The sequence below is a fragment of the Chenopodium album genome, chromosome 2 (assembly GCF_948465745.1).
Source record: "Chenopodium album chromosome 2, dcCheAlbu1.1, whole genome shotgun sequence".
Lineage (NCBI taxonomy): Eukaryota > Viridiplantae > Streptophyta > Magnoliopsida > Caryophyllales > Amaranthaceae > Chenopodium > Chenopodium album.
In genome coordinates this window covers 78,845,277-78,866,243 of record NC_137835.1, presented here as the reverse complement: position 1 = coordinate 78,866,243, position 20,967 = coordinate 78,845,277, and the positions used below count along the sequence as shown (strand labels likewise).

General features: G+C 35.7%; 1 protein-coding gene across 1 annotated transcript; it reads left to right on the top strand.

Moving 5' to 3' along the window:
• Nucleotides 1-1,066: 1,066 nt before the first annotated feature.
• Nucleotides 1,067-6,218, top strand: LOC145588925 (uncharacterized). Its single transcript, XM_081645514.1, has 10 exons — nt 1,067-1,163; nt 1,579-1,621; nt 1,713-1,769; nt 1,841-1,972; nt 2,380-2,405; nt 2,987-3,092; nt 4,414-4,448; nt 5,470-5,543; nt 5,630-5,718; nt 5,863-6,218. Exons 2-10 carry the CDS (start codon nt 1,579-1,581, stop codon nt 5,916-5,918), a joined length of 618 nt encoding a protein of 205 aa, XP_081501640.1. The 5' UTR covers nt 1,067-1,163; the 3' UTR covers nt 5,919-6,218.
• The last annotated feature ends 14,749 nt before the right edge of the window (nt 6,219-20,967 follow it).

Here is a 20,967-nt window from a genome sequence, read left to right as displayed (position 1 = left end):
AACTTATTCACATCTACAGAGAAGCAAACAGAGCTGCGGATTGGCTAGCAAATCAAGGTGTCGTCCAAAACAACAAAATAGAGTTGATTCAATTCCCTTATATCGAGTTAGGACGTATCTTGCATGAAGACATTGTAGGAGTGGCTTTGCCACGTTTTATTTCTGTTTAGTCTTTTTTATTTCCCCGGGCTTGGCCCCTCATGAGCAGCAAAAAAAAAATTAAAATAAAAAATATATATATAAAAAAATTCAAAATGATAAAACATATGGAGTATTCTTTAAAATATGGAGTACCATCTTTTGTTTATCAATAAGAGAAACTTAGAATTACCTATAAGGTAGTGACAATTGTTCAGTGATCGTCAATGACCCGACTCGAAAAAGTGTGGGTTTGGGCAATGCCAAAGATGATTTAGGGTTTTTTTGTTCACCTTATTTTTGCTTATATGAACTTATTTGATTTAGTCTGATATAATATGAACTTATGTGATCTGGTCTGGTCTGGTCTGATCTGATATGATATGATTTGACCAAACTTTGACTTTTAATGTACGATAGTCAGTAAGGAAACAATATATCATGTGTGGTGTTGTTAGATTTGTAATAATGTGTATTTTGTTTGAAACACGTAATAATGTGTATTTTTATTAATATGTAATTTCATAATTTTTTTTATTACAATATTAGAGATATTTAGCGATAAAAACCGCATATAAAACAATAATATGATTTGTACTTATTTTTTCTGATCTGATCTGACCTGACCTGAAAATATTTAATCTGATCTGAATTTATTTTTCTGAAATAAGTACGAGTAAAAATAAGTTGAATTAAACAAGTTTTTTGAGAGAAAACAAGTGTTATTAAGTTCAAAACCCAACAAAAAAAAAAAAGAAGGCCTGAATTGTCCGCTTTAATGGTTTAACCCAAGAAGCCTGACACTATTTTGCCATTTTGGACACAAGATTGTATGCATGGGCCTGGCCCAACCCGATTTCTGATCACCTCTACGTTAGGCCATAATTATACGGACTTTATAAAAAGACGGATGAACCCATATGTGATATGTCCTTTCATTCTCCCTATTTCCCAATTCTCCATTGAAGCGCACTCCACGTAGGCGACCTCTGATATTTCTATCCTCCATTAAAGCAGCTTCTGAGGTAAGGTGTTTCTTTTTGTATTTTCATCGAATATCAATTTCACAATCTAGGTTTTGTTGTTGATTCAATTTAATTGTCACTATTGTTGATTTAGGGTTTGGATTATTGAACTATTGGTTCTAATTACTAAGGTTATGAAAGATTATAACAAGCGATTTTTGTTGCTAGCTTAATTTGATAATTGAATCAAATGCCCCTAAGATTACGAACCTAATTTGGTTGACAAGATTTCTTTAATGTTAGAATTGAACTATGAAATTGGAACCTAATTTGGTAATTGAATCAAATTTGGTTGATAAGATTTCTTTAATGTTAGAATGTAACTGAAATTGGAACTATGTGTTTAGTGTTTTTGTATGATTGATTAATTTATCTGATACGTATTGTTAAAAAATAAATAATTATACTTGTGCAGATGAATGAATTTGAACGTCACTATGGTTGTCCAGCGCATTATTGTGAGTCAATCGTTTTAAGGAGTTTTGTAATTTTATAATACACTTTCCTATTTTTTGCGTTTACTCGTGTATTTTGGTTTGGTTTGATCAGTCTTGGACTCAAAACCACGTCGAAATGCTGCTTCTTCCAAGAACTTACATGGCAAAGGTGAGGCGGAGGCATTTAATCTTTAAACTTACTGTATTCCTATTGATGTTGATAATTGATTTTAATCATAGAGGAGGATCGGAAACGGAAACTAATACTGCAACCCCTTGGTGCCGACAAAAGGGCTAAAGCTGGTTCTTTAGAGATGCTTTGTTCTGATGCTGCCTTGTCTGATGAATCAGAATCACCTTCTAAAGGCAAAGGTGAGCTAGCTTACAGAGGTGATTTAATTACGATTATATGTTTTATGTTTCCTGCATCATTGATTCTTGCTGATAAATGCCATATTATATTAGATTGATCCTTATTGAATAATTAATTTTACTTTTGGATATCGAGTACTATAGACACACCTTTTATTAGCACACAGGTAATTGTTATTCATTTTGATTTTTATGGGAAAATAAATGCATGCAAATTATTGACGAGGAACTATCTTATAATGCTTTTGGTCAAGTTTATTGTTGTTGATACTCCGTAATATGTGCTTACACTTTGTGATGCATCATGTTCTACAATCTGACTGACATTTTTGTTACAATTAGAGTTAGCTTGACTTTGGATTTGTGATCTTTATACCCAACTTATTCACCTTAGCTTATCTTCACAGGATCTTCTACTTCTGGCATGGAAGAGGTACGTCTGAAGTTGTGTTTGTATTTGGTTCATCTTTTGGTAAATCCAACCTCTAATGTTATGTCCCCCCCCCCAGGCCAAGTCATATTTGGCCTCCCTCAACTAATTCTAACATCCCCTTCAACACACACACACATATTAAATGTTTAAGCTAGTCATACATCCTCGCTATCGTCAATTGTGTTAACTGAACTCAACAGCCTTCTTAGGATTATACATTTAATTTGTGTAGTTTGATCATTTTGATGACGCCAAGCTTAAAAGGTTTTTAGTTTGAGATGAGTTCTGTTTTTGTTCAAACGTGATAAATAAAGTAAAACTTAGTCCAGCCATGTTTGAGTTCGGTTCGGTATGTTGCTATCTCTAGGTAGATGTTCCTCATATTTTTACTTGTGGGAGCCTTCTCAGAATGACATTTAATTTATGTACTTTGATCAATATGCCTACGCAGGTTTTTGAAGTAGTGCTCAAGTGTTGATTCTCCTTCACTACAAATTCTTTTATTGCTTACATTAATATATCTACTTGCTAATAAAGGTTTCTGCTCTTTTGCTGCATGATGTTAAATTTTGCAAATCCAGAGCTATCTGTCCCCGATAATAGATTCTGATGAGGAAAGCGATCGATCATCGGAAAATGAAAGTGTCTCTGATTTACAATTGGTTGTGGATCATCTTGGTTGGAGCTGTGAGTGTTTAATTTTTATTTCTATTTTTTTGGACAAAGGTTTTGGAAGCTTCTTTACTTTGAAATTGCATATTGGTATATTTTAATTTCTAATTCTTGAGGATTCTTTATGAGTTTCTACACTGTAATGAAATATAGTCTTGAAGATGTTTTTATTGATTTTATGTCTTACAATTTGTTTGGATTGAATGAAATGGAGGGAAAAGAAGGGAAGGGAAATGGGGGGATTGATTATCTTTCATTTGGATAACAAATGAGGAAGGAAAGGATTTGGAGGGGAGAGAAATGGAAGTATAAAAATATAAGAAATTAATCTCTCCAACAATGGAGAGATTTGGAAAGAAAACTCATCTTTCTTCCCTCCCCTTCTTTTCTTTCCCATTTCTTTATCCAAACACACCATTAAAGTTGGTTAGTTGGGTTATGTGGTATAATGATATTTGTTGGTGAATTGGTGTACTTGGGAAAGTTAAGAACTCTGTACTATTTTCTTCTCATTAGGAACTTGGTAGTTGGGACTAGTATTTCTTTTAAAAAAATTATATGAGCTTTAACTGACCACAGTTTTGTAGGTCCGTCACTACATAATAATTTTTTTATGTATAGTTATTTAATACTTTGTCATCAAACTGTATAGTTCTGTCTTTATGACTAGCAGACTAGTCTCAACATAAGATAGTCATTGGTCCTTGTTACACTGTTTGGTTACTAATGCAAATACAAAATCATGCTACTCTTGTTTAAGCCGTGTGTGTTTTTTATTTAAAATTTATGTTTTTAAGAAAAACCATTCTAGTAAACTACTTAACATATGTCAAACTTGTTGCCATAATTGGCTTGTCTTTCTAATGCCATCTAAGTTTTGTTCAGTGTTCATTGAGTTACAATTTGTAACCTACTAGATTTATTTTTATCAGTACTTTTTGAAGATTATCATAGTGTACTTCTACTAATAGGTGTTGTAGTGGAGAAAAAAAAATAGTCATGTGTACAAGATTTGACCACAAAAAATCGAACGTTCCCCTTTAACAAAAGGATGTTTTTGTTAATTTTTACGCCATTTGTATGAATGTATGATGAGTTCATGGATTAACTCTCGGATCATTTGCGGTTGTAGTACACTGAAAACCTATACAATGTGTTGCAAAGTGGGATAAATTTAATACTATTTTAATGCCAATTATGGTTACTTGATAATACTGAATTAATCTTTATATACAGGCCTATGGCTAGGTAAGCTTAACCTGTTGTTGTTATGTCACCTTGGTTGTCATGTAGGCTCTATATTGACCTAATTTTTTTTTTTTTTTTCATGTCACAGATATGGGTCCTGAAAAATGTACTCGTGAACCACAGGTTTGAGTTCATGCCTGTTATATGTATTATTATGTTTGAATATTTTTGATGATTTTGATAGCAACGTTATGCCAAAATGGTCCATGTGCTGTGTGTTCATATGTGATGCTCAGACTTGTCATTTGACCGAGCCGTACCAATGTTGAAACCACCCTAGTGAAGATAAAAGATTCTCAAACTTGGGAGTCAGCAAACCCACACCTGTCTTACGTGATCTTTGTTTCCCTAACCAAAGATAATTCATAATTCCAGACACTTGAAAACCTACAAATTTTCAATCTGAAATTTGAATGACAGATCAGACTTGTATGGATTCCAAACGCAACTTTAAGGTTTCCTTGCTGGAGGGAGTACCGAAGTAGAGCTTTCCCTGGTTCTCATTGTCAATTGGTTCTTGGTCTGGGGTTGGCTTAGGCCTTAGAGTTGTGGAGAGATGCATGTAAGGAAAGAGACGAGTTATGCAGGTATTTGATGTGATGGGTAGTTTGGAGGTTTGTAACCTTTTAGTGGTAAAAAGTTGATTTTCAAATTCAATCTTTCCCCTCCTTTTCCGTTCCTCTAATGGCGGTGAGGAGGTTTGTAACCCTTTAGTGGTAAGAAGTTAACCTTTTAGTGGTGATATCTCTAATATCTTCCAGGAGTGTACGTGTTTTGGGGAAATGGGGGTTATGGATGAGTTCTGGTTGCAAGTACTCATTCAGTGATTTGGTTGGAAAAAAAGTTGTCAGGATTTGCAATATTAAGGTGTCTTGTACATTTTGTGGTAAGAGTAGTGCATCTAGCCTTTACTAAAAAAAAAAAAAAAAAAAAAAAAACTTTGCTCTAGTGCATCTAGTGCCCTTCTGTTCTTATCCGACCTAATACTGCAAAAATTGCTCGACTGGGCATTGAATATCTTCTATTTTTATTCTACACAGCTAATTTGATTTTCACATTTGACCCCAGTTTTTTTTTTTTTTTCCCTTGCATCCGATCATCATTTTTGTGTGAGTTTCATATATGCTAATTTCCCCATATGTAGATATGTCGGATATACGTGGAAGGCGAGTCTTGGGAGGAGTCTGACTATATCAAGTTGCTGAAAGAAATTGGCTGGTAAAACATCTTATTTTAAAGTTTAGATGGCTTTCTATTATTCCAGTTGCTTCATTGTGTACTTGTGTTAACATGATTTATGACAGTGACCATCGTTTCCTTGTTTGCTCTCGTGAGAATCCTTCCTGTGTATTCTTTGCCAAACTAACCACGTCAGAGGCTGCCAAACTAAAAGGTCTGTTTTTTCCATGTTAAACCAAACCCATCACAAAAGGTTGAAAATGACTGCAAAAAAAAATAAAAAATAAAAAAATATATATATATATATATATAAATATATATATTATTCTCATGTGCTAGTTCACCTTTGTTTTTTCAGGTCACAAGAAAGTCTTACATGTGTATATGTATCGAAGTCTGTTTTCTCCATGCTAAACCAAACCCATCACAAAAGGTTGAAAATGACTGCAAAAAAAAAAAAAAAAAAAAAAAAAGGGGGAGATGATATTATTCTCATGAGCTAGTTCACCTTTGTTTTTTCAGGTCACAAGAAAGTCTTTCAAGTGTTTATGTATGGAAGCTCCATATTGAAAGATTTCCGTTTTTGATCTGGTTTGGAGTAGAGCATGTTTAGAGTTTAGTACTGTACTATATTAGTTTGGGATAAAAAGACTGCAATAACTATATTAATAACTAATCTGTATTGATATTAATCCCAAATATTGGTGTTGCTTCCCTTTATTGTTTGGTTTCAATCATGGGTCAAGTATCCCAAATTCCCAACTGTGCTAACAAAAAAGGGGAAGTTAAGCTGGTTCTTTGTATTTACCACCACCCATAAAAAAAGTTATTAAGTTTAAAAATGATGTACTATTGAAAACTCTTGATATCATAATTTTACGTAAATGATTTTATAAAACATAGTGAGCCATAACTATCTATTTACTGTATTTACAAAAATGTGCCCTTGTCACATTTGGTTGGCTCGAAAAGACCAGGTGCGATACTGCAAGCTGCTTTATATCAAAGTTTTGTGAACGAGTGCCGATGGTAGAAAGGACATGATGGTAGAATCTGCTTGGAGCATTTTGTATGTGTATATGATATTAACTTCCTAGAATTGTAGATTGTCTAGCTAGTCTTGTTTTGAAACCAAAGGGAGAAACCTCAAAGTCAACAATCAGTCATGTTATGGATGGATGTGTGAGTAGCTTTGTGAGGGTAGTAAAGGAGCGTGTTATTGCTCTCTTACGCATGAAGTTTAGACCTAGCAATCTTAATTAACCTATACTCGATGACTTGACTTGTGACCCAAAAATGCCTCTAAACTCAATCTACTTGCCCCGAAGTGGAATTGACCCTATACCTGTAATTGACTTGAGTTTGACCTAATGACTACTTGAAGTGACTTAACCCGAAATCGACTAGATATCCGAAGTGATCTGGCATGAAATTTATTCATTGCTTGAAGTGACCGACCTGATTTTAACTCCACAAGAACATTTCACAATTCCTGCACTTGTCATAAGCTATGCTAGGGTTGAAAATGGTGTCATTAAACCTCATATTAGCAGCTCTTGGGGATGTTAGTTGCAGTAAATGCGCTTAATCCACATGCTCCTCCCATTCTTGCAGCCAGAATAAGAACAAGAAGAATCACCCATATTAACTTCAGGAGAAAATAAAAAGAAAAAAAATCAGAGGGAAGTGTTGAGGTTGAATAGTGCCGCAAGCTAGTTTATATATAGCCATATAGGGTGGCAAAATACCTGTTTTGGTGGAAATTGGTGCTTCCTTTTTAAAATTATGAGGGAAGGAGGATATTCTAGACTTTTCACTCACTTAATAACTTAACCAAATGTATTTAGAACGTTATAAATTAACATTTAATTGGCAGACTAATCATGGCAATTAAGAAGTCAAAACCTTGGGTGTACATTTTGAAAATGGATTTTTAAAAAATGATATCAATGAGAAAAGTTAATACCAGAGGTGTACCAATGATAATTTTTATAAATTATATAAGAATTAATTTGGATGATGTATTGTTGATTAATTTGTTGATTTCATTGGTTGTACAGAGTTATCACAAATTTAAAATGTTAATCACGTAAAGTGAAAGAGGATACAAAATAAATCTCTTGATTATGAGCATATGGGGTTATGTGACTTTATTTATCACAGATTCATAGCTTCTACAGGAGTATTGCTGAAATTTTGTAACAAAAATTAAATTAGCTTCCAAGTGATGGTCTCTTTTCAAGAAATAGTTAGACAAGAAAGAAAAACATTCAAAGCGTAATCTAAAACTAATTATTATGAAGTATAATGGAATTGTGAGTCAAAAGTAAGTTGACCTGTATGGTGTGATGGATATGTTTTATTTATTTTATTGCTATATCATGTTAATGTATTAGTCCTATAAGTGCATATGTAATTAAAAGCACATGAAGTCACCAAAATAAAGTGTTACATTGCAAGTGTGTTTCTCTTATCAGTATACACTATACACTATACACTATACTTGAATATAGAAATGAATAGGGGAAGACACTATACATGCGCCCGAACGTGATATCCAGGTTAAAGTTGCGGATACGCATCCCTCATCTTGAATTCCAGGTTTAACCTTGACTCTTAGTTTGTCCAATATCAAACACCAATTCATTAGGCTCTGCTGATATCTCCAACAAATCACTCATTGACATGTGGTGAACTATAATGTGAGCATCTAGTTGATCTTCCACATTCAATAACTCACGAGCAAATGTTATTTGACGAATGTCCAAGGTCTTATCAAATTAAAGCTAGCTGCAAACGATAAGAATAAGAATCTATTAGTGTGATGATAGGATTGTGTATGAGTGTAGTATGAATGAAAAAGCAAATATAAGAACTACCTGTAGGCTCCATATCTGGCTGCATTGCATCTCATTGATCACCACCAATTGGGATGGAATTCCACTTACATTGCCCGCACGACTTTTGCGTCTATTAGTAGCAAATACCAAGTCGATTGTATTATTAGCTTCTGAATATTCCAGCGCCCCTGCTTTGCCCTGTGTTGAACGATGAATCCTATGACAAGAAAAATGTAATATTAAGATGTTAGCAAACTGAAATTACTGTTTGTTGCTAATAATTAACAATTTCACATGTGGATTGCTAAACACCACCGTCCAAAATGATCACCACCGCCAATATTTGGTAAGTGGACAACCATGCCCTTACTATTTAACCACCTATTTTTCCTCCTCGACAACCACCACCCCTTCCGACCGGCGACAACCACCACTACCTTGACCGATGATCCACCATATCCCCTCAATGACAAGCCACCACCTTCCCTCGCCGGCGGGCAGGTGGTGTTTTTTTTTATTTCCGTCAATCGCGGTAACCGGAGCCCGAAACCGGTTATCGGGAATGGTAACCGGTTTTGGGCTTCAGTTACCGTGCTTGGTAAACGGTTTTGGGCTCCGGTTACCGTGCATGGTAAATGGTTATACCACAGTAACCGGAGCCCAAAACCGGTTACCGTGTCCGGTAACCGGATACCAAAACCGACCGGAGCCCAAAACCGATTACCTCGGTAATCGGTTTTGGGCTCCGATTACCACGATTGTCGGAAATTAAAAAAAACCACCACCTTCCTGTCGGCAAGGGAACGTGGTGGGTCGTTATCGAGGAGAATGTGGTGGGTCCCTGGTCACGATGGTGGTCGTCGCCGATTAGGGTGGTGGTGTCAAGGTGTTAGTGATTAGTGGCAAGAAGGAAGATAGTGGTGAAAAACTAAGGGCATGGTTGTCCATTCACATTATATGTCGGCGATTTTGATCATTTTTGTTGACGGTATTTAACACCCCCTTTAACATTCTATTATTACTTTAGTAGAAGAAAGTCTCTGTCACTGATATTCAATGACACTCCCTCAATCTCAAGCAATATCCGGTGATCTGGTGGAATGCCTGATGCAATTTCAATTTTGGCTTTTAAAATCTTTCCAGCACTGCAGGCACCAACTGACAAGCACCAAGGCATAGCATTTCGTATGCTGCTGTCCTTTGGGCCGTCATTTCCTGCTGATACACAACTCAGTACATTAGATTTCAAAGCTTCTAAAGTATTTACACCTAATTCGTCCTCTGAGAAATCTTCAAAGTTGGGTACGACTCCAAAAGAACACGATAGAACACGTATTCTATCACTGATTGCTTCCTTAAAAGCCAAACCTAGGAGATATCCATTAGGGGAACACAAATAAGAATCACATCCAAAGGCATATAAGTGTAGATCTACTCCAGGAGAAACACTCCCAATATGACCCTCGCAAACATCAAAAAAGTCTACATCACGACTTTTTTGACTAATGATGGACGCACACACAAATCCATGCACGTTCATTGTTGCATTGTCATAGCAAGAATGAATTACTTTCATCTTCGGCAACCTGTTATGTTAGTATAAAAGGAATTTATTACCTTTACCAAATAAGAAGAACTCTTATTATTATAATTAGCATATATAAATGTAACAATAATTGAACGATCAATGGTTTGATTACAAACTACAACTGTACAGGCATAAAATCAGATTGAAATGATTTTAGATAGGAGGTTAAAAAATCATCATGAACAGCAATTGAGAAAATTGAAGTACATGATTTATTGTGTACTAAAGATATGACCCGATCCAAAATTAACAATTACTTAAAATGACCTGATCCAAAATTAACAATTTGACCCGATCCAAAATTAACAATTACTCCAAATGACCTAACCGATTTAGGGCTTAATTACTTCTCCCAAATAAACCCTTATCGAAGTTAACCTAAATTAAATAGTATAGTATTTCCCTAAAAAAAAACAGTATAGTATACTCTTAGCTTCTTCTTTTAAGTATTAAGTTAATTTTTTCCCCACTATTCACTTTATTTACTCCCTCCGTGTTTTTTTTAAAGTGTTACACTTCCCATTTCCGGTCGTATATTTTTAAGTGTTACACTTCCTTTTTAAGAAAAAAACTACATTTAAATATTATATCTCTCTAAGTGATTAGTAACTACTAAAATATTTAAAAAGCTCTCTAGAAAATGGCGACTGATATGGCGATTAAGAAAACGCAAGAAGAGAACGATCAATTGGATCGATCCAATAAGAAACCAAAACGCAAAATCACCCAGTTTATCTTTAATAATGATGCTGCTCTACCAGAGAACCAAAATTCTTCTATGGAGGTGGATGTGTTTCCGCGAAATGAACAGTCAGGCCCTGCCATTAAACAATTGACAGGACTCCAAGCCCCCACTCCATTAGAGAAAACCAATCCATCATTCAGTGATATGATACGAGGAAGGTCCAATCCCCATTCTCTAGACACTCAATTGGTCAATCTGAAGGATGAGGATGATGATGAAATCTCAGATGATGAATTGGCCCCTGAAGAAATTTTGAATGATGATCGATGTCCAGTTATTAGTCTCTCAAAGGAGGAGAAAAAGAGATTGAGGGATCCTTGGAAAACGGCTATAATCATTAAGATGTTTAGTGGGAAGATTGGCTATATGGGATTAATGCGAAGGCTGAAAAAGAAATGGAATATCAAGGGTGAATTGAGTTTAACAGACATAGGTTGTAGTTACTATATTGTCAGATTCACGAATAAGGCAGACTGCAATTATGTTCTTACTCAAGGTCCTTGGCTACTTGATGATAATTACTTAACTATTCGTAAATGGATTCCGAATTTTGTCCCGGATGAAGCTCCAATCAAGGTTCTAACGGCTTGGGTGAGAATTCCAAATCTCCCGGTTGAATACTTTGATATCAATTTCCTTAATAAAATTGTTTCAAAGATTGGGAAAGTTTTGAGGGTGGATAGAACCACTGCACAAGCAGAAAGGGGACAATTCACTCGTATTAGTGTGGAGATTGATTTGACTAAGCCCCTTCTTTCTAAGTTCTGGCTGAAAGGAAGAATCTGGAGAGTCCAATATGAAGGTATTCGTATGGTCTGTTTCAAATGTGGTAAACTCGATCATGTTGAAGATGATTGCAAACCACAAGATGTTGCTTCGGACAATTCAGAGTTAAGAATTGAAGAAAATCCCTTGTATAATCATGCTGCAAGGCCTGAGGAGACTGAAGACTTTGGATCCTGGATGTTGGTCAAGAAGCCTGCAAGAAAGTATGTTCTTCGATAGAACAAAAATGCTGCTGCTACAGAGAAGACTGACCATGGTGGAGTCAAAGAGGTAGTCAACAAAGCTTCGATGGATGGTCAAACAAGATGTAATAAGGGCAATTTGGTAATTGAGAAAGTCAATGGAGATACTCATAGGATTGGGTCGAGATTTTCTATCCTAGAAAATCAAACGGAAGAAGAGGTTGAGATTTCTAAGGAGTACAATAAGGAAATAATTAATCTTGGTGAATCTTCACAAGATAATTATGGGAAAAATAAAGATGTATTCAGAATTGGGGGTGGATCAACATATAATACGAAAGATAAGGAGAAAATATTTTTGAAAAAAAAAAACTCCTTCCAAGAATACCAGCCAACGACCCAATGTAGCAAAAAATATGCAAGATAATTCCCAGAATATTAGCTCAAAATCTACCAATAAGGTAGTTACTCCTCTTAAGGAGATCGATGGGAATATTTTACATAATTTGACTCAATCTCAAGCTGTCAGTTCGAAAGAAAAAGAATAAAGTTTATTTGACCTCCAAGCCAGCATTCGAGCAATTACACAAGCTACCCCCATGCAAGAAAGAGTTAGTGATAAGTCAGACCAAGAAATAAACAGCCAGAACCTTGACATCACTCATGTTTCAGCAACTATGCCCGATAGAGCTACACCTCCCACCAGAGAAGACCTTGTGCTTGGGAAAGACCATGGACAAGCCATATCTCTTGATAGTGAGCCCCCTGATCCATGTGCTAGAAGTCAGGGTGGAATCATGGATGCCTCCGGTTTCAAACCCGCCGGAATTAGTCATGATGACAGGACCTCCTGTTGAAGTTATGTGTATTTTACGCCTTATAAGCCAAGCATACATGACAGAACTCCCATCTATACCTGTCTCTATGTCTGATTGCTACCTAAATTTAGCCCCGAATAGTCTGCCTATCACTTGTCTTGTATGGAACGTACAAGGTGTTGGAAATCGAAATTTCATCTCAACTCTCAAAGACTTGGTTCGAAATCATTAGCCAAACATCCTAGTTTTGGTTGAAACCCATATGAGTGGAATTCAAGCGGAAAAAATCTCTTCAATTCTTGGCTATCAAGGTTACACTAGAGTCAATGCCATGGGCTTTAGTGGAGGTATATGGGTATATTGGAGACCAGATGTTGTCACAGTGGACCCAATTCATAAACATAACCAGTACATTACCATGAATGTTACTCGGACTGGAGTTACTCCTTGGTATTTCACAGCTGTCTATGCGAGCCCCGACCCTTAAAAAAGACATGATCTTTGCCATGAGTTGAAAAATTTCACACAAACACATAACAAGCCATGGCTTATTGCGGGAGACTTCAATGATACTAGATTTCCCTCTGAACGTAACACCTCATGTAGGGAGACTACAAGGCGATCTGCATTGTTCAATAATTGGGTTGACGAGATGGATTTTACTGAAGTTGAATTTACAGGGGCTTCTCATACTTGGGCTAGAGGTTTGACTGAAGCTACAAGGAGGAGTGCGAGACTTGACAGGGCTTTATGCAATGATTTATGGGCTACTAGATTTTATCAAGAAATGATGAAACATCTCCCTGCTGTTCACTCAGACCACTGTCCAATTTTCATCTCTCCTAATGGGTTTGTTACAATGTAAGCCCTTCATAGACCTTTTCGATTCCAGGCCGCGTGGCTCTCCCATGAGAATTTTAAAAATTCTGTTGCAGAGAAGTGGGATGATAAGGGTGTGCGCTTATGCCTTCTCTCAAGAATCTCTCCTCGGATTTGCAATGCTGGAACAGAGATGTTTTCGGAAATGTCTTCAAGCAAAAGCGCACTCTTCTTGCTCGAATTGCAGGGGTAAAGAAAAAATTGGCTGAGCGCGTGGATCGAGGACTCATCAAATTAGAAGCGAGGCTTAGAAGGGAACTGGATGAAGTCTTGAGTCGTGAAGAAACTTTATGGTACCAGAAATCAAGAATCACTTGGTTGAAAGATGGTGATCGTAATACCTCATTTTTCCATCTAAGTACTATAATTCGAAGATTGAAAAATAAAATCACTTCTCTCAAGAATGATAATGGAGTTGTGCTTACTGACAAATTGGACATCCAAAATCATATAGCCCAATACTATTTGAATCTGGTCACTGAAGAGGGTGGTTCGAGTGTATTTGACGTGCCTCATGACATTTTTCCAGAATTATTGAATCATGATTGGGAAAGCTTGGTGAGACTGTATTCAAAGCTTGAAATTGAAGATGTAATTAAAGAAATGGGTGCTCTAAAAGCACCGGGTCCGGATGGTTTTCAAGCCCTTTTTTATCAGAAGAATTGGGAGATTGTAGCCGACACTGTATACAATACCATCATGCCAATTCTGGAGGGTAAGGGTATGCCGGAAAATTTAAATGAGACACTCATCACTCTCATTCCTAAGATTGAAAATCCGAAACTTGCCTCACAATTTAGACCTATTGGTCTATGCAATGTAGCCTACAAAGTGATTACTAAGGTTATTGTTAACCGTTTGAAGCCAGTTCTTCCTCGTCTTATCTCAAATACACAAGCTAGTTTTGTTCCTGGGCGTCAAATTATCGATAATATTGTTATAATGCAAGAGGTGATACACACTATGAGACGAAAGCAAGGAGCTAAAGGTTATATGGCCATCAAAATTGACTTTGAAAAGGCATGTAATCGTTTGAGATGGTCATTTATTCGAGATACGATGGTGGATATGAATCCCTCCAAAAGCTTCACTCCAAGTCGAGGTATCCGGCAAGGGGATCCCTTATCCCCTTATTTGTTTGTGATGTACATGGAGCGATTCTATCAAGTGATTGAGGAATTAATTGCTAATTGGTGGAAGCCGATACGTGCTAGTCGTGATGGTCCGATGCTTTCAAATTTATTTTTTGCGGATGATGTCATACTCTTTGTTGAAGCTAATGTCGACCAAGCGCAAATAGTGCAGTGCTGCATCGAGAGGTTTTGTCGAGCTTCTGGGCAAAAACTTAGCCTAGCAAAATCGCGTGTGTACTTCTCTGCCAATGTAAGGCCCGAGCAGCAAAGTGAGATAAGTGCAGCCCTTCATATGGAAGCCACGGATGACCTCGACATGTATTTGGGTATGCCTACCCTTACAAGTCGTGTCACTAAAGATACCTTCCAACATCTTTGTGAAAAAATTGACAGGAGACTTGTAGGAAGGAAAACTAAATACCTTTCTATGGCGGGAAGGTTAACTCTTGCAAAGTCCACAATTTCTACTTTGGCTCTTTACTCGATGCAATCTGGCAAAATTCCAAGAACAATTTGTGAAGAAATTGATAAAAAAAACCCGAAGGTTTATATGGGGAGGGAATGAGGAAAAACGTGGGATCCATCTCCTTTCTTGGGAGGTTTTGCAACGACCAAAAGAAAAAGGAGGAGTAGGGATTTTCTCGGCAAAACAGGCTAATGCGGCATTCCTCACCAAATTGGGTTGGAGAATGTTATCGGAGCCAAACGCTCTTTGGTCTCGAGTGTTAAGAGCAAAATATTGCAAAGGCAGATGCGATATTGACATGTTCGAACCTAAAGCGGGAATGTCAAATGTTTGGAGTGTCATTACGGAGAATGCAAGAGTCTTGAATGAAGGGGTTAGAACCGCAATTGGCCTGGTAATGGCACAAAGACCCTCTTTTGGGATCACAAATGGGCGACAGATACTCCTCTTAGTAATCTTGATACAACACCAGTACCGATGGAGTTGGAAGGGGCTACGGTGGAGGAAATGTGGGAAGAGGGTGTAGTAGGGTGGAGATGGAATATTTTCGCCCCTTTTCTTGATCAGAATACCCTTAAAAAAATTCAGAGTTATGAGGTGAGACCGGATCCTAGCTTGGGTGATTTACTCTACTGGAAAGAGGGAGACAAGGGAAAGTTCACCAAAAAGTCGGTCATTAGCATCATGAAACATCACACTGATGTTTTAGATGAGGAGTGTTGGGATGTAATTTGGTCAGCCCCTATTCAGCAACGAATAAGAGCTTTTTTATGGATGGCCTGCCATGACCGAATACTAAGTAATCTCAATTGATACAAGCGCAAGATTACAGATTCATCGAAGTGCTACATATGCGGGGCGACTGAGGAAACAACGCTACATATCTTGAGAGATTGTCCTGCAGCAAGAGTAGTATGGCGGAAGACGACTAATGAAGAAACAATGAGCAAATTCTGTCAAGGCAGCCTAAAGGAGTGGATTACCGAAAATGCTAGGGAAATTGATCAAATTAATGATAATCCTTGGGCTACTTATTTTTGTGTTTGTGTGTGGTGGATTTGGAGGTGGAGGAATTGCTATGTGTTCAATAGATGTGATGAGATGCAAATGGACTTTGTAGCTTTCCTTCAAGTAAGATACGACGAGGCTCAAAGAGCGATTTGGGATGCTACAGGAGATATCAATGCACTCAAGAAATATAGAATCCCAGCCAACATCACTTGGCACGCCCCACCTTATGGCTGGTATGTGATGAATTGTGACGGAGTAGCAAAAGGCAACCCAGGTCTGGCGGGGGGTGGAGCAATTATTAGGGATTATGCAGGTAATTTGGTCAATGCTTTCGCTTCCAATTTTGGTTACTGCTATGCTTTTCGAGCAGAGGTCCTTGCTCTCACTAGGGGCCTTGAAATAGCTTGTAACTTACAGATTGGAAAGGTGGAAATCCAAATGGACAATGCAGCTTGTGTTCAAGCCATTCGAAAGAAATATGTGGTGAGGGGAGAATATATGCAAGATATCATTTTCTGCCAGAAGCTTATAGAGGATGATAGATGGGAAGTTAAAATCAAACATGTGTATCGTGAAGGCAATCGAGCGGCGGATTGGTTGGCCAACCACGGAGTAATTCAGGACTCTCAATTAGTATTCTTTAATGATGCTCCGACGGAGCTTGGTCGTATTTTAGAAAAGGATATTAGGGGCGTGGCTATGCCTCGTCTAATTCCTCCCTAGCTAGTTGAGTAGTTGGTTTTTGTTTTTTCGTTTTGCTGCTTTCTTTTTCTTGTTTTGTTTCTTTTCTTTTTCTTGTTTTGTTTCTTTTCTTTCCTTGGTCTTTGTAACCTCATTTGGATCAAATATATATATATATATATATATATATATATATATATATATATATATATATATATATATATATATATATATATATATATATATATATATATTACATCTTTCTCATCTCATAATCCCCACCCAAACCCACTATTACTTTTTTATTATATCTTTCCTCTTACATTCATTACTTTTCAATAAATTATTAACCCCACTATCTTTCTTTCACAATTTTTTAATACTCCAACTACCCCATTTACCTCTTATTTTATTTAAGTCAATTAAATTGCCTAAAACTATGTGCTGGTCAAACTGTAACATTTAAAAAAAAACACGGAGGGAGTAGTTTGAATTTTGACCAATTCAATGATAGTGATCACAATACAGTACGTCTTGTGTAAATAGGTGTCAATTTGGATAACCGGATGGAGTTTGGGTCGGGTCTATTCGGGTCGGGTCTGTTCGGGTCAAAATTATTATTTTATCTCGGATCAGATCGAGTCAAATTCGGGTCATGGTCTGTCGAGTCGGGGTCGGATATGGGTCGGGTCAACTCCAGATCGGTTCATGTTTGGTTCGGATAAATTCGAATCGGGTTCAAAACGGGTTTAACCGGGTTAATTTTGGGTCGGATGAATTTGGGTCGGGATGATTTCAGTTTGGATAGATGATTTCAGTTCGGTTAAGTTCGATTCGGATGATAAGGTTGATCCTATGATTCATTAATTGGTCAATTTCGATTCAAATCCTTTTTGTGTTTGGCTGAATATTAATCGAGATTACCCAATACATATCTCAATAAGGTTATTTTTAAACTAGAGTTATTATTGAGTTCTTACCTTATTCTTGGGTCAATATCAAGTCATTCATGTAATACCCCGTATTTTCATACGTATTTTCTAATTAATTAATTATGAATTATTTTATAAAAAGGATATTTTAGTAAATTCATTAATAGGAGCCAAATAATATTTGAATTTTGACGCCAAATATAAGTATTTAATCATTTAAATAATTAATTATTTTCGGATTTCTAAATTAATAATATAGGTTTAATTATCTTTTCTAAGGTCGGTCCATATTTTATTATACTAACTATTTCAAGAGAAAAATAAATAAAAATAATTGTGAAACGTGATTTGATCATGTTTTGAAGAGTGATTGTTATCACTGTAGTTTGTTAATTATTATATTTTAAATTAACCTCTAATTATCTTCTTCACTATCTCATTTTGTTCCTATCTTTCTTCTCCCAACCACATGTATATCCATTTAAATTTTCTTATCTTTTAACCCAACTATTAATTTAGACTTAATTTGATTCAAGTACCTTAACAACCCCAAAAACTTATCACATTTTCTAGTAATCATATCACACCTTAAGCTCTATCCTTTCTACACCCTCAACACTATAAATAGAACCCTAATTCTTCCCATTTATTCACACCAATTCTCTACTTTTCTTCTCCTCTTTTTACACAAATCATCCCGTTTATCTTTGAAGCCAATTTTCGGGCACTTCTGGTCAGTTTTTGGGTATTGGCGTTTCACAGAAGATTTCTCCTCTCGAAAAATTCTTGAGGTTAGGCTCAAGAATCACCCAATTCAGAGTTAAATCGAAGGAGTTATAGCTTCTGCAAGTTCTGCCTATTATTTCCAACGCAAATCCAATTCTTCTCTTTTCCTTGGTTTCTTATCTTTTCTTATTCTCTTCACTTATTCAATTATTATTATTATTATTATTATTATTATTATTATTATTATTATTATTATTATTATTATTATTATTATTATTATTATTATTATTATTATTATTATTATTATTATTATTATTATTATATTGTTATTGTTATTGTTATTATTATTATTATTATTATTATTATTATTATTATTATTATTATTATTATTATTATTATTATTATTATTATTATTATTATTATTATTAAATAAATATCATGAGTAGTTTTAATTATATTTTGAAAGGTTCATGTACATATAGTTGGGGGATTTTAATTATTTGTGATTATTTGTTAACCTTATATTGATTAAGGTTATATTTATTTGTAGGGTGTGTTCAATCAAGGTTCTTGAGGTTCTTGTTGTGTGGTTTTTCTAGCAAGGATCAAGGTACGTTTAGGTGGCTAGATACCTTTGAAAGTAACTGGTTTGAAGGTATTTATTTTAATATAAGTATTTGAATGATTGATTTTTTTTTTATCATGTTTTAAATGGTTTGGATTACTTATTGTGTTTGAGTAATATTGGGACTATTGGATATTAAAATGATTCATTGAACCATTAAATGCTTTATAAGCATGTTAGTAATCCCACTATGCGGATTTGGTTTATTGATAAGGCCTTGGATTTTGTATGACCGGGTCTTTCCTCAAGAATAACCTTGTAATATAAGGAGACTAGCTTGGGGGTGTGCACACTTGGGTGAGGAATTGGATTAAAAGGAATTGGTTTTATTAACTATTATTTTGAATATTGAATCATTGGAATCGGTTTTGGAATAATGAGTTTTTAATTTATTGGATTAATTATTGGAATTGGTTTTAAAAGAATGATTGCAAATAATTTGAGTTTACACTATCTTGCACTTTTCGTACTTAGCATATTTTGCTAATCTGTTTTCCTTTTTGTTTTGGTTCGCCCTGTTTACCATTTTGGTAAGCCGTCCTGATTTCAGGTGTGAAGTTGTTCGTGCGCATACTAGATTCGGGATTGGGATCACATAGTTAGGAATTAATTTTATTTATGTATAGACAAGTTTTTATTGGTTTATTTTGAAACAGTTATTATGGTTATTCATATTATAGATAAAAGTTAGTTATTTTTCCCTGCAATTTGAGTAATTTATAAAGCCTTACGTTTTCACGTGGCGGTCGAGTATCATTTTGAGATTTGGGGGTGTTACAATTCATGTATCATTTTTTGATCGAGTTGAAAGTAGAGGTTTTAATGTTCAAGTATTACAAATTATTTGTAGCAAATTTTAGATGAGACGAATATAAAGCTTAGAAAGTAATTTTATATAATTGGTATGTACATAAAGAAAATAGTTAACTTATTAATAATTAGTAAATATTGTAGTATAATAACTTGAATAAAAAGGTCAATAATTAATTATGGTCGGGTTTAATTCAGATCGGGTAAAAGTCAAATCGAGTTAAACTCCGGTCGGGTTAATAACAATTCGGGTCAAAACAAATCGGATTAGATCGAGTTGAGCTCGGGTCGGGTCAAATCGGTTCGGTTTGAGTTCAGGTCAGGTCAAATCGGATTCGGGTTGAGTTCAGGTCGGATCAAATCGGTGCCGGGTTAAGTTCAAATTGGGTCAAGTTCGGATTCGGGTTATGTTGAGGTTCCAGATCAGGTTTGGGTCTTGAATTTCTCGGATCAATCAGATTGGTTACAGTTCGAAACGGATAATTTTTTTCGGGTCGGTTCGTTTTTGACACCTCTACTTGTGTATATAGTAATGTTGAAAATGTCTAATGAATATATTATTAATATTCAATTGTTATATTTTATACTTATTGATAATTATAATACACATGTTATTGGTCAAATTTCTACATCGACATAGACGAAGATTGACCTGATCCGAATTGACCCGTTAATTGAACCCGAAGACTGACCCGACCCTAAATGACTTGTTTGGAACTCAACCCAACCCGAAGTGTTGACCTGATACCTGACCCGACCCAAATTACCATTGACCCGAAACCCGAATTGACCCAACCCGATCCGACCCCGACCCGAACTTGACCCAACTCGAACTGATGCGAATCGTACCTGACTTGAACGACCCGTTTGTCAGGTCTAATTAGAATCTTATTAGAAAACATTATTAAAAGTTATAAACCATCTTATAGAATGTTTTATCAAGTTCCTTGGACTTTAGTTATAAATCTATTGAAAGAGATTAAGAGGGATGAAATAATTGAAAGTAAAATCTATAAGACCATGATTTTCTTCCACGAAAAGGAAAAGAAAAGAAAAGAAAAGAAAAACAAAATTCTTCTTCCTGATAGGGCTAAAACTCATGTCATGTTCCTTAAAAAACAATACTCATATGCCATATCTTAGGTATTACCAAAAGAAATTGTTAAAAGATCAATTCAACTAAAAGCTTAAGATCATGATTGAGGCCCACGAATATGTTTCATATTTTATGAGAAATATAA

Excerpts from the sequence above, each read along its gene's own strand:
- LOC145588925 (XM_081645514.1), top strand. The coding sequence starts at position 1,579 with ATGAATGAATTTGAACGTCACTATGGTTGTCCAGCGCATTATT. Across the intron at positions 4,449-5,469 it reads AATGTACTCGTGAACCACAG|ATATGTCGGATATACGTGGA; the intron begins GTTTGAGTTCAT and ends CCCCATATGTAG. Across the intron at positions 5,719-5,862 it reads AGAGGCTGCCAAACTAAAAG|GTCACAAGAAAGTCTTACAT; the intron begins GTCTGTTTTTTC and ends TTGTTTTTTCAG.